General features: G+C 41.6%; 1 protein-coding gene across 3 annotated transcripts in view; it reads left to right on the forward strand.

Moving 5' to 3' along the window:
- The window catches only part of ADGRL2 (adhesion G protein-coupled receptor L2), a 129,685-nt gene that overhangs the window by 48,933 nt on the left and 67,685 nt on the right, over positions 1–13,067 (forward strand). For all 3 annotated transcript variants that reach the window (XM_035903912.1, XM_035903913.1, XM_009648434.2), the window contains exon 2: positions 9,184–9,397. In XM_035903912.1, coding sequence (XP_035759805.1) covers positions 9,184–9,397 — 214 coding nt within the window. The remainder of the gene's footprint in view (positions 1–9,183; positions 9,398–13,067) is intronic.

Below are 13,067 nucleotides of genomic sequence, written 5' to 3' on the forward strand. Positions count from 1 at the left end.
CCAGAAGCCAAATTCAGAAGCCCTGAATTTGAGTCCAGGTGGAATTCAGCTATCCTGTCACTTTATCTCCCTTGTCTTTCGTGTTTGCAATAAGGCATATGGATCTGCAGGTCCTCTATAGGTGGTTAACAGCAGTCTGACAGGGTAGCGGAGGTGCATGTTTCCTCTATTTACTCTGGAAGAGAGAACTCTGTTGCCATTCTAGTAAGAATGCGTGGTAGAACTGCGTATATTCCTTAGGGCTTGTAAAATTACCTATCTATTTATAGACAATTAAATAGTTTTCCTTTCTTCATGCAATTTGTTATTCAGAGGATGCTCTCAAGCATCTGTGTAGGATTATTCCATGGTTCCCGGAATGTGCCGCAGAACCTTAAGTATGTTGTAAAAACTATGTATGGTATATCCCTCTCCTCTCTGTAATAGTCTTTAGAAATCCACAAATATTTCACAGAAGGTAAGGTCAGGAAGAAAGCCTTTCACTTTGACGGGCATTTTTCGAGATTGCTTGCTACTCTTGTCTCATATCTATTTGTGAGAATATTTGAAGTGGTGGCACGTTTACCTTAAAGTACATTCATCACGTTGCTCTTCTCCTTGTTTTCAAAAGGTATGACTGTGTATTTTGGTTTAGCAGCTTCATCGGCGGGATCTTGAGCCTTTATGTTTCCAAGGGTTCTTCTTTCTACTCCCGCATCCTCAGAAATGTTTCGAAAGCTATATTGAATGAAAAGGGGGATTGCTGTGCTATTTGCATACTCATAAGCACTCTTTAAGTGGCTTGCCGTCATTAAAATTAACCACATAATTTTTCCACTGTAAATTATACTGTGACAATTGACTCCACCCCATTGTTTTAGGGAAACAAAAGAGAGTATATGAACTCTTACATTGCTGCTTGATTCCATTTCTAACGTAGATATAATTCTGGTTTTGAACAAGAAAACGCCCCCTTTATAATTTTACAACTGCGATCTCAAATATTGCCATGTGGTAGCAACTGTACAATGTTTTTAATTAAATCTGTGACAGTTTTTTACCACTAGGCCCGTATGTAGTATTTTAAACTCTGGCACTTGTAGAATTACATTTTCTTTAAAATGAGCCAGAATTATCAGGGTCCAATTTCTACATTTCAGTGAGATTAAATGTTTTGCTTTCTCAAACGGGTTAGGGTATAACCAGTTTAAGAAGGCGATGTACACGGGACACCAAGGGGGATCATTGGCAACCAACGTGTCACCTGCTGGAGGGATTTAACTTTCACCAGGGCAGGTATTCCCAGGGAAATGGTGCATCGTTGCATGGTTTCTATCAACCTCTGAGGTGACAAGGCTTTGGGTTTCTTAAAGATGGGAACAAAAGCATATTTCTTTTGTCAGCCGTTCACTCGGAATACCACTGATGGAAATCATACCCCCTTTCTTCCCCTTCCCCTGCCCCTCCTCAACCTCAACCCCCTGCCATGGTTTCCAATCGAAAATGATTGAGATAACTGGAAACATAAATTGTTGTCAAAATACATTTTTATAGCAAATAAAGGAATACTTATTTTTATTCTGCTACCGGCATCCTGTACAGAGGAAATAATTCAACGGGAAATCCTGTTGACACAACACTTCTGACACCTCAGCCTTTGTGTGTCTCGCCTCCCTTCGGAGGTTGCTTCTGATTCAGAAGCTTCTCCTTCCTGACAGGTGGTGTGCTCGGAGAGTTCACCGTCGGTAAACTGGAGGTAACCTCCAGGAGGGGGATTTACAGAGACCAGGGGACTTACTTGCCTTGAGACATTTAGAAGATGCAATGTATTTAATGGCAAGAAAGAAAAGGGTAGAACACTTTCTGCGAGCTGGCAGAGGATCAAGTGTGTATGATGTGAAGGAAAAAAGGAAGGAGATTCTTGCAGCCTGAGAACAGACATCTGGCTGGCAAAAGAAAAGAAATATCATTGACAGATGAATACTGTTTCAAACCGGGATAATTTTAGATGAAGAGGGCAAAGTTTTGCTCTCATGCATACAGCTCCCACTGAAAGGGATGTGAAAGGTGCATGCATATGAGAATAAAATTTGGTTCTAAGTGAGAACTGAACAACATGCATATTTTTGCACTAGATATTTCGACTTTCATGTTTAGGTCACGTGGTTTCCATCTGCCATATGTAGGCATTGCTAAAATGCTGCCAGGAACCAGGCTCTGGTTTGGTGACTTTCATTAAAGGAATTAGTGGTTTCTATCCAGTTTCAGTGGGGCTGGATTCGAAGTGCAGAAGCCCATTTTCACAGTTTAGCATTCATTAGCGCTCTTGTGGCAGCCTCAGCAGGGAGGTGAAGGATTAAATGGGCATGAAGACCAAACTCTCTCTTTCCCCGTAGTGGTGATTCCTCCAAAATAGGGTTGAGACGTGATGGACTAATGCGGGGATGTGTGCACGGCTGCTGGCTGGGCTGTTCTTGTTCCAGATGATTGAAGGACTTCGGTCTGCAGGTCTGTCAACGTAGCACTTTTTCTCTCCTGCTATTGGAAAAAAAAAACCCACAACAAACTCCAACAAAAACACAGTCCGAAAAAAAAAACCCCTTAATTCTGCTAACCATGAAGAGACGTATTCTCACCCTTCTGAACGAGGGGTGAGAGCCGTTCAGGGGAATTTCAATGAGATCCTTGCCAGCCGTACCGGGGAAGGATCAACGCTGTTGCATTAAAAGGCAGAGATGCTGCTGCTCACTTTAGGTTTTGCTGAATCATTCAACAAGGTGCAGAAAGCAGGTAAGCCCGGACTCTTTTTTTGCTGAAGAGAGCCTCACAGGGATATTTTTGAGAATTGCATGGAGACTGGAAAACGTAAAAGGAAAATTGTAATAAGTTTCAGTGAACCTGGAAGGCAGGACCCGTCCTGGTGTGAGTCAGAGGGCGTAACTCAGGCTTCTGTCCTGAATTTCATTAATAAGACATACTGTGCTTTATGTTTACGTATGCTGAATATTAAGTATATAATTACAGAAAATTACTTACTGTTGTAATTCTGCTGCTCAACACTGAATCTTGAAAAACACTAAAATTTGACAAAGATTTTTAAAATTCTGAAATCTTTTAAGACTAAATCGCAACCTAATAAAATGTAAAAATGATTGATAAAAAGCCATCACTAGTTACTTAATATTTCTAAGAGGTTTTTTTGATAGCAGTTAATATTTCTGTTTTGTAAGAGACAGGCTTCCAGATTTTAGCTAAGTAATTAAAATATGGAGCAGTATGTCTGAGAAACTGAAGTCTAGAAACCAGTGTTAAGAATCACCCCTCACAGTTAATTTATTCAATTAAATAGTTGCCTTGCTTCAGTGTAATTTATGTGCACGTTTAAATGGTCAAATCTGTTCTTAAGGACTTTGGGCTTCTTTGTTAAAGTTCAAATAATGAACGTACTTTCATGTACCTTGTTTTGAGTTAATCCCATTTTTATTAATGAGTTAAAAAAATGGGCAAGATGTCCCTTACTAGAAAATAGATTTCCTTCACTAAATAATTCCTTTTCTCTAGTTGTCCCCTCCTTCCAAGCATCTTAAATGAAAATAATGAGTATATACTTAAAATGGCAAAGAATACAGCTGTAGGAGAGGATTTTTGAAACGCTTGCTTCCTGCCTCATTTTACCCCGCCTGAACAGTGGGGTTTTGTCCGCCGGGCTGCGGCGCGGGCTGGCTGCGCGCTGGCTGCTGGGTTTCCCTGAAAGAAGAGCTGAGAGCTGTGAACTCCAGACCTCTGTGCAGTATCAGAAGCTCTTACTGTGCCAATGTAATCTTTTAATAGACACGCTTGCCAGAATTACTTTTTTTTTTTTTTTTCCCCCTTCAAAGATAGAATTAGAAAGCGCAGTTGTCATTTAAATTGCCTCTGTCTTTGTAGTAGTTGGTAGTGATCTGTTGACCAGGATTGGATAATTTAAAAGCTGTTTAACAAAATAACATGCTTGTCTGTGTGAAATATATATGGTGCTGAGAGACGGGGGAGAAGAGTCTCCCTTGACAGAGTTCGTGGGATTCTTTAGAAACTGCAGGATGCTGAGGCTTTTCTGTGGAATTATCAAAGCTTTGCGGAGCCCATGTTGAGCATCTGCATGATTTTCAGCTGGCGAAGTATGTTCGGCTGCCTCTGTGCACCCTGTGCGTGAGCACGTACACCCTTCGCTGGGAGAGGGAGAGGATTCGCAGCCCCGTGCTCGTCGGGCTTTGCATTTGTTGAACGTATATTACTGAAATGCTGCCCGAGATGCATCACTTCATCTTGTGTGGAACTTGAATCATCATGTTGCATGATTTGGTAAAATAAAAGAGATTGTGAAAGAGACAACTGTAAACATTCTGTTTGAAAAGATGTGCTCTTTTCAAAAGACCTTTCTCTTAGAGCCAAATAACACAAGAAACAATATTTCCTTGCTCCCAGAGACACATATATTTATTTCCGCAAAGATTTGTTTTGGATTTTCAGTTCTTCCAGTATCTGCATTCTTTGAAATAATTTTATATTTCCATGTTGACTTTCTCTGCGCTTTAAGTTTTAATCAAAGGTTCCTTGCTTCTGATGTCAAGGAGTACTGATGTTAGCCTGTTTACATTCCACTGTTTTTCCCTCTGTACGGGGTGAACATTCAAATGTGGTGGTGCCTTTTTGCTTTTATCTACCAAACTTAGCACACTCTTTTATTATTGACAGCTCAAAAAGATGGGACGCTAGTGGGCAGGATGCTGTGAATTATTAACTTTTCTTTGCACTTTGACAAATTTAGGTTATCTTTGTAAAGACAAATACTTTCTTACGAAGGAACCAAAACCATAAATATGGTATTGCAGACTTATATAAAACAATTTTTAGCCAAATGTGAACTTAACGTATTTCTGAAAATCAGCTGTGAGTTACATTTCTTTCTTAGGACTTGTGTTTTTCATTTCGTAAACTGAAGAGGAGAGGTTTTGTTTGTGATGTTTTGTTTAGATTTTTTTCTCAGTGTGTTTTTCTACATGGATTGATCAACAAAGCATTAAAGAATGTATATTACCATTGAAAATCCCCTCTAGCTTTTTTTTTTTTTCTTCAAAATGCAATTTCACAAAAGCAGTTTATTTTGTCCCTTCAGTCCTGCACTCAACTAATGTGTGAGCAGATAAAACGTGCAGGAAACATGTGGTTGCCAGGAAGGTTTTCTATAACCAAAATGGTCAGCAGGAGAGAAACCACGCTCTTTTTCTTATTAGGTATTAATCTTCTTCAATTTTAGAATAAAACCACACACCCAACACTGATTAATAGATACAAACGCGAATGAATCAGCGACAGCATATGCTGCGTTTGGTAATAGGCGCTTACTTGAGTTAATGTTTAGGTTGTGCTGGAAGTCCCAGCCTGGGCACCAGAAAGGTCTTTGCAGTCAGGAAGCACTTTGCGTTCCCGGGCGGCAGACAGCAGGAGCAGTGTCATCCATGGCATGGTTTGCCTCCAAGCAATTAGCAGGAGGACGAGGAATCTTGATTTCAGCTGCAGGAGGAGAGCCAAGCGAGAGGTTTATGCAAGGTACAGTAAGGCAAGCAGCAGGTTGAACACAGGTTGGTTAGAAAATAACAGTATGGAAAATATGCATGAGGAATTGCACTGGAGATACAAAGTTACCAGTGACAACGGTAATTATTGACAGAGCCACATACTTACGCCTAAAAAGCTGTGGAATGATGCAGGAGCAGGCAGTAGCATTCAGATGCCGGTCGTTCAGACTTCCATCCTGTGGCAGTGCATCTGTTTATCGGGAATTATCTCCTGAATGTAAATGAATTTCAGTCCTAAGTCATTGCACCTGTTGCCAAGAGGTATTTATTCCAATCACTTGCCTAAAGCACAGGGAGTTATTGCCTGACATTTTATAGCTCCAAAAAAAGCTGTCGTTTCAAAATCATTTGTTCAGAGAGGAGAAAATGGAGCAAAACAGTTCATTTTACCCTAAGCACTGCTATTTGGCAGTATTCACATTTGCATGGCACAAAGCTGCAATATTGATTTTTCGCTCACAGGGCCTCCCACTAGTTCTTTCTTCGATTGTCAGGGTTGCAAGATGGATTGAATTACACTTTGCTTGTTGATATGCTTATTTTTTTCTTTGTTGATAGGAAAAGATTACAAATAAAGCTTCAGAACAAAGATCGCAGCAGCTTTCTTAGTGGACTTTAAACGTATTCCTTTTATTCGGTTAAAATTCTCTCTGTGCCATAGAGCTTCATCAGACCAGTCTCCCCACCTAACGCATGCTGTGTTGGTTTGCTTTATCACTTGCTGCTTTTGAGAATCCCACACCTACGTTACAACCTCAGGTGTGTCCTCTGGTGCCGGGGAAGTGATCTAACAACGTCGCTCTAGTATTTTTAATGTTTGTCCTAATACAGAACTTCTTGTGGATGCCTGCAGGGGGAAAAAATTGCAGGATAAAACACTTTCATAGTACTTAGAGCAGTTGCCGTAGATGATGAAATAAGATTTGCAGGCAGCCGATCTCCATAACGAGCTGCGGAGGTCTCGTATTCGGATGCAAGGTATTTCCTAGCGGAGGCTGTGTGGCAGGGACTGCAGCAAGGGTTCAGAGCTTGTCCCAGGTAGCTCTGTCTGGGGCTGCCAGCCCCGTGACCATCCGTCCGGCTGACCCGCGGCTGCACGGGCGCTGCAGCCCTAGCCACCGCCACCTCAGCGGCTCTACCCTGTGCACCCCCGCCCCTCCCCGCTCTGCCTCTCCGCAAAAATCCCCGACGCCGCTGTTCCCCGCCTTGCTGATGGCAAACCCCAAAGTGGGGCCGTGTGACGTGGGGCACCCGTGGGAGGCAGGGAAGGGGCGGCCAGACACCCCCGGCCGTGCCACGTGGCGGGGGAAGCCCAGCCGAGCTCAGGAGACGCAGCACCATTGCCGCCAGCTGAGGGATGAGCTTGATGTGGACGGCATTAAATTTGACATTAAATTTGACAGGGAGGATGTAGGAATGGCAGTCACTAACAGCATTATATTTGATCCCACCGCGGCTGTCGTGATGGTAATTAATCAAAGGCGCTGCTGTATGCATGTGTGGTGGGGGCTTGCGCGTACCCCTCTCTGTGCCCATTTCACGCCCTCGCTGAGCCGTGAGCGGCTTCTGTCTTCGTTGTATTAATTTGCTGCATGGGAGGAACATACAGGGTGTTATTGTGATGGATTTGTGTTTTAGCTCTTTCCAGCTTTCAGCTCATGATACTTCAGCAAGCCTCTAATAATAGTGTTTGCTATTGCGCGTGGTGTGTGCAGCCAAACCGACAGCCAGGAGCGAATTTGAGATGGAACTGTGGTGCTTTCTACAGCAAGATGGCTTCTTCCCTTATCAACAAATACTGAAACATACTGGCAGAGTAATGGGCCCCATTTCACGTAGGATATGCAATGTAAAGGCAGACCCGGTCGCTGTGTTCTGGCCTTCCCTGTCCCCTTGCGCTGGGGTGAATTCCCGCCCAGCCAAGGAGCTGGTCCGCTGAGCCCTCATCGGTTCTTCTGCAGCAGGGAGAGGTTAGAGTCAGTCCGGCCCCTCGCCTTGGTTTACTACAGCAGTCGGACAAAAACTGGTGCTGGTGCAACGGGGACGGCCGGAGCGTGCGGGTAGAGGAGGGGTGGACGGGAAGATGGGCTCCGGCTGCCGGGGAGCCACATCCTGACACTGGCGTGATCATTATCCACAGCTCTTTTTCGCAGCCCCTAACAGATAATCATCTTCATACACTAGGAGTTTTAATCCACAGATCATTAATTCAGCAGAAAAAGTGACAGCGTCTGGTTCGTGTGAAAATTTGCTATCAAGGGGCTATCTCAAGTTGTTCTTGATCTTTTTAGATCCTTGCCTCCTTGCCTCTTCTAACACATCATACTTTTTAAGAAAAGTTTATTTTCTTTGCCTTCAAAACACCATAGAGCTCCAACTTCCCGTACTTACTCGCTGTTTCTCTTTGCTGTCACAACTCGTCTCCTGCAGCCTGCACTGAAATATTAATGGCCTTGTGCTGCTGTATTAGGATGATTTTTTTTTTTAAAAAATAGGAAAGATCTGCGATTCTGTTGAAAATTTAGAAAGGAATTACTATTTTGAAGAAATAGGTATTTAATGTTATTGTGTGACCCGGCTTGTCTTCCAAGACAGGAATGCACACGTTTCCTAAGAAACAGAAGTACTTCATTTAATATCAATACACAAGCAGCTGTGTACAAGAAAGTGTTGTATACAGCTACAGTTGGTTTTTTGGCACAATATATTTTTTGCATAAAGAAATGTCTGTAAAAGACAAAACATCTGTTTCTAAAGCATTTGATGCTGCTTCCTTACTCTTAGAGAAGTTACCTATTTTTAGGAATTCTCTCGTGCAGAAAAAACATGTTAAAAATGAGAATTCCCTGAAACACATATGTAATTTTTGGGAGGGACAGGGAGGTTTTATACAGTACACATCTGCAGTTTGCTGTGCTGGCCATTTATATATTTGTTCCAAATCTTACCTGTCTGTGGTTTAATTTACATAAAAGGCATGGTAAGGAGCCCTGGAATTCAACTAGGTAAAGTATTGTCAGGTGTATTGGATCTGGTGGCACAGATATGTCCATGCTGGGGACATAAATTAGCTAAGCAAAAGCAACCAGCTCTTCCCGGAGAAAGGAAGATACAAATTAAGAAAGACTAATGAAGTTGGAACTACAGCTTTGATTTTTGTTGTTGTGTTTGTTTTTTTTTTAAATCACTTCTGCATTTGCAAATCCTGCCTGCTTTGCTGCTTCCCACTTGCAGACACGGGCTGACGGTGCCCAAAGAGGGGAGAAAGAAGCAGAAAAGAGGTGGGAATGGGAACGTGCAATGTAGCCATGCAGCCAGGTGCCACTGTCTGCCCTGGCAAGGGTTAGAAGAAGTGAAGAGGAATTTCTGCTTTTCCCAGATGAAGGAAAAAGCAGCAGTGCTGTAGGGATGTGACAGTTTCATGAAAGATGCTACACTTAACATGGTACCAGGTCAAACTGCTTACCGGTGCGCTTCCTTTGCACACTGATGGAAGTTAGTGCCTTTGTGACAGCAAAAGACTAATCCAATGCAGTATATCCTTTAGACTAAATCCCCCCCCTTTTTTTTTTTTCTTTTTTTCTAGGTTTCAGCCGAGCAGCGCTACCATTTGGTTTGGTGAGGAGGGAACTCTCCTGCGAAGGCTACTCCATTGACCTCCGGTGTCCAGGAAGCGATGTTATTATGATAGAAAGTGCTAACTATGGACGGACCGATGACAAGATTTGTGATGCTGACCCTTTCCAGATGGAGAACACAGAATGCTTCCTTCCAGACGCCTACAAAATTATGACACAAAGGTAACTAATGTATATAATTTTGAGGACTAAAGAGGAAAAATGCCTGAATGAATATGGTAAGAGGTATATACCGTAGGAAATGCTGAATTGAAGTTGCCAGATGACTATTGAGGTAATATTATTTATATCTACTAATATTAGAAGGAAATAAAAACTACCAGTTGCAATTAGAGAGAGGGTTTGTTGGTTTTGTGGTGGTGTTTTTTTTCAATCCTGTGAGCAAAAGTTAAAAATCAGGAAGATAAGTGCAAGGAGAACAGAACAATTCACTTCTTTGGAGTTTGCCTGTCTCCTTGTCTTTTAGGTGATCAAACAGCACTCAAAATGTGTCCAAATGGCTGCTGCATTTTGCAGTGACTTCTGCATTCCCTGGCAAAGTTGCACATTTCCTATGAATGCAGTAAATCATTGCTGTTACTTCCCACCTGTAAAATGCATCCAACGAAAAATGCCAGAATGATAAAATGCCAGGATGACTGTATGTCATTATACATGGGTGTACAGAAGCATATATGCACATAAGCACAAGTTACCTTACGTCTTAGTGACAGCGATTGTCATTCAGAGAAGACAAATCAGTCAGAAGAACCAATAAAAGTGTTTTTAGCACAGAAGGTGCATCAGAACTGAGAATCACTGAAATGCCTGTGCTGCAGGCCGCGGAGGAGGAGCAGTCACCTACTACGGACAGTTGCGGAAAGGTCAGCACAGATCAGTCACTGGCATTAAATGGGCTTAAACTACAAGCCCGAATACTTTCAGGATTGGTGCAAAGTTTTCCTCCCAGTGCGTTTTTTTTTCCTAGGGTGAGGAATCTGAACAAAAAGGGGATGGGAACAACCCGGGAGCTTTCTGGTGCATGTGTCAGACGAAACCTTCAAGTTGTCCTGCGTGCTGTGCTCTGTTTACTGTGTTCTGTTTGAACATGGGAGCACGCGGTAACATATAGTCAGTGCTTAAAAATAATCTTCTATTTTGATTTCCCAATTCACTCAAGTTGTTGTGAGTGTGACTCTTACATTTTTTTACCACTTACATGTTGATACATGGATGTTCTCTACTTCCATACTCAAATATTTGGGCTAAATCTCAGGCTTCAATTTCAAATGCTGGAGGTAAATTAAGGATATCAGGCCTTTTATTCTTGTTCTCTGTTCAACCCGTGACTTGATCTGTGATCAGTAAGGGAAAGGCTCCATTGGTATGCTAGTAAAAAGGTAATATAACTTCTTTAAATCATGTTTGAATTATCTTTTTGCGGTTCTAGTTCGTTGTTGTTAATTAGATCAAGCCAGATTTCCATTGAGACCGCAGCAGCAGTGTTATCATCCTCTAATCTGTCAACTCCCTTTGAAACTACCTTCAATTGCTTTTGTAAATGTAGTGCCTCTCTGTAGACTTCCTTGTTGTGTAAAATGCATGTTGTGTTTTGATCAAAGTCCTCCTTATGTTCACTGCAAATACACAGATTAAGGTAGTCAGAGACAAATATAGAGGCACAATCTTGCTTAAAGTGACATCAAACTGTTACTGGAAATTTCAATCCTCCTCTCTCGATTAATCAACTGTAAGTTTATCATAGCAAAGAGTATTTTTGAACTTCCCCAATCTTCCACTCTTACCCTTTTCTCAACAGATTAAAATGAAGTGATCACATGTGTGACATTGCTTCAGAATATCTATGCTCAGAGGGAGTTTTTCATTTTTGTTCCTTATTTTTTGTCTGAACAAATGGCAAAGATCATTTGACACTTTACTTCCTATTTTTGTCTGGCATTTATAGTAATTTGGAAGTTTGCTTTCCTCGTTTTCTTTCTCGGATCCTGCCACTAAGGAGAAAAGCAGTCTCTTGCCTCGTTTAATCTTTTATCAAAATTGGTCAATTTGTGCTATATTGCAAACATAGAACGTTGCAAACTTCTTCTGAAATATCAAAAGCTCTTGCATCTTATTTATTTATAACTGCATTGGTGATCATAATTTTTTGTTGTCTAAGGCAAACTTGTTTGGTACTCAGCACATGCCCTTGATCTGATATCTAAAAGTATCACGTCAGCTGTATTTTGATGGCAGCAATTGCGTAGAAAAATCTCACCTGAAGGACTATCAGATTAATTGAGTTTCTTTTTTTTTGACTGACTGGAAAAAACAATCTGTTAGAACATTTGATCACAGGGAAAACTTGAGAAATAAGCAGCAATAGTTTCCATATTGCTACTGAAAATATTATAGTGTTTGCTTTTAAGGACTAATGACATGTTTTTATCACTTCAGCCAGCAGTGTTTTTACCACTGCGTTTGACCACTCAATTCAGTTTAGACCTGCAGTTAAATGCAGCTCCACGGCAATTATTAAATACTCATCGTTCATTTGCAACATTACTCCACAGCTTTTGCACAGCAACTACATTTACTGCAGCTACAATGTGAGAACGCTAGCTTAATGAGATCAAGACTGTGAAATCTGAAGATTGAAAAATAAGATGAGGTTTCCAGTTTAACACAAAGCCATGTAATCACATGCTCTGCTCCCCCTTCCAGCGAATTTGAGATGCTAGGGCACAAACTTTGCCAGTGTCCACTGATGCATCAGCTCCTCTTTCTCAGAACAAGCTGCTACTTAATCTTTTCTCCCTCCCTTTTCTTTCTTTTCTGCAGTTCTCAAAAGATTTTTAACTTAAAGCTTTCCTAGGAAGCCTGACTGGAACACTAATGACTTCATTGCTTTGCTTTTACCTTTGTAAAGTAGTTATTAAATTTTTAGCCCCTGATTGAAATTACATCCCAATTATTCTAGAATAAAGTCTTTCAGATGTATTTAGATTCCGTGTAAACTTCAGACTGGCACGGTTAAAATTAAACCTTTGAAGAAAGAGACCAGACCTTTAGAAAATCCCTCTCCCCTTTCACACTTCTCTGATAATTAACCCCAGCGTTTGCATACAGTCAAGTTTGAGAGATCCTGCCACGCGCTGAAGTTGAGTATAGAAATCAGCTTATTTCTAGAATATTTGGTGAGGGAGTCGTGTGAGCCAGTGGCAGAGGACCCTCATTTCAGGCGTTTAGATCTCAAAATAGTCAGACTCCTTGGTGCTCCGCTGTCCTTTCGCAGGGAAAAATCTCCCCCGTTTCCTCTTCGTTTAAAAAGAAATTAAATGAACGGGGAAGCAGAAGATGCAAAGCTGCCTGAGGAAATTGCTTTGGTTGCTCGCTCATAAAGCGAGTTTGTGTGGCTGTAGCCTGGAACTGTCACGAGACTTTGAAGTTGATAAGGCTAACTAGTACTGCTCTTTATAGGCCCAGCAGAGATTTGAAAATTAACGTGATAAAATGTACTTAGGACCTAGTCTTAAGTCCACGTCCGCTATGAGCGGCTTGCAGGTGGGTTGCAGGAGTTGTATTCAAACCGCCTGTGCGTTTATGGGGACTTTCTGCTTCCAGTGTCATCTGCTGCTGCAGGTGGATGGGCCGTAGGTTTTTCTTAGGCCAGGCAGGGTTATATAGATACCACACAATGATTGCATTTCTGTTTTATTAGCTTGAAATAAGAACAGATACTTAAAAGTGCTTGTAAAGGCATACTTAAAATGCATTTCAAAGGCAAAAGCATATTGTGTATGTAATTTTATAGTGGGACAATAAACTGCTACAATGCATTTTTGCACGCTGC

Source organism: Egretta garzetta, unplaced genomic scaffold (genome assembly GCF_000687185.1).
Source record: "Egretta garzetta isolate BGI_Z169 unplaced genomic scaffold, ASM68718v1 scaffold31, whole genome shotgun sequence".
In the NCBI taxonomy this organism is placed as follows: Eukaryota; Metazoa; Chordata; class Aves; order Pelecaniformes; family Ardeidae; genus Egretta; species Egretta garzetta.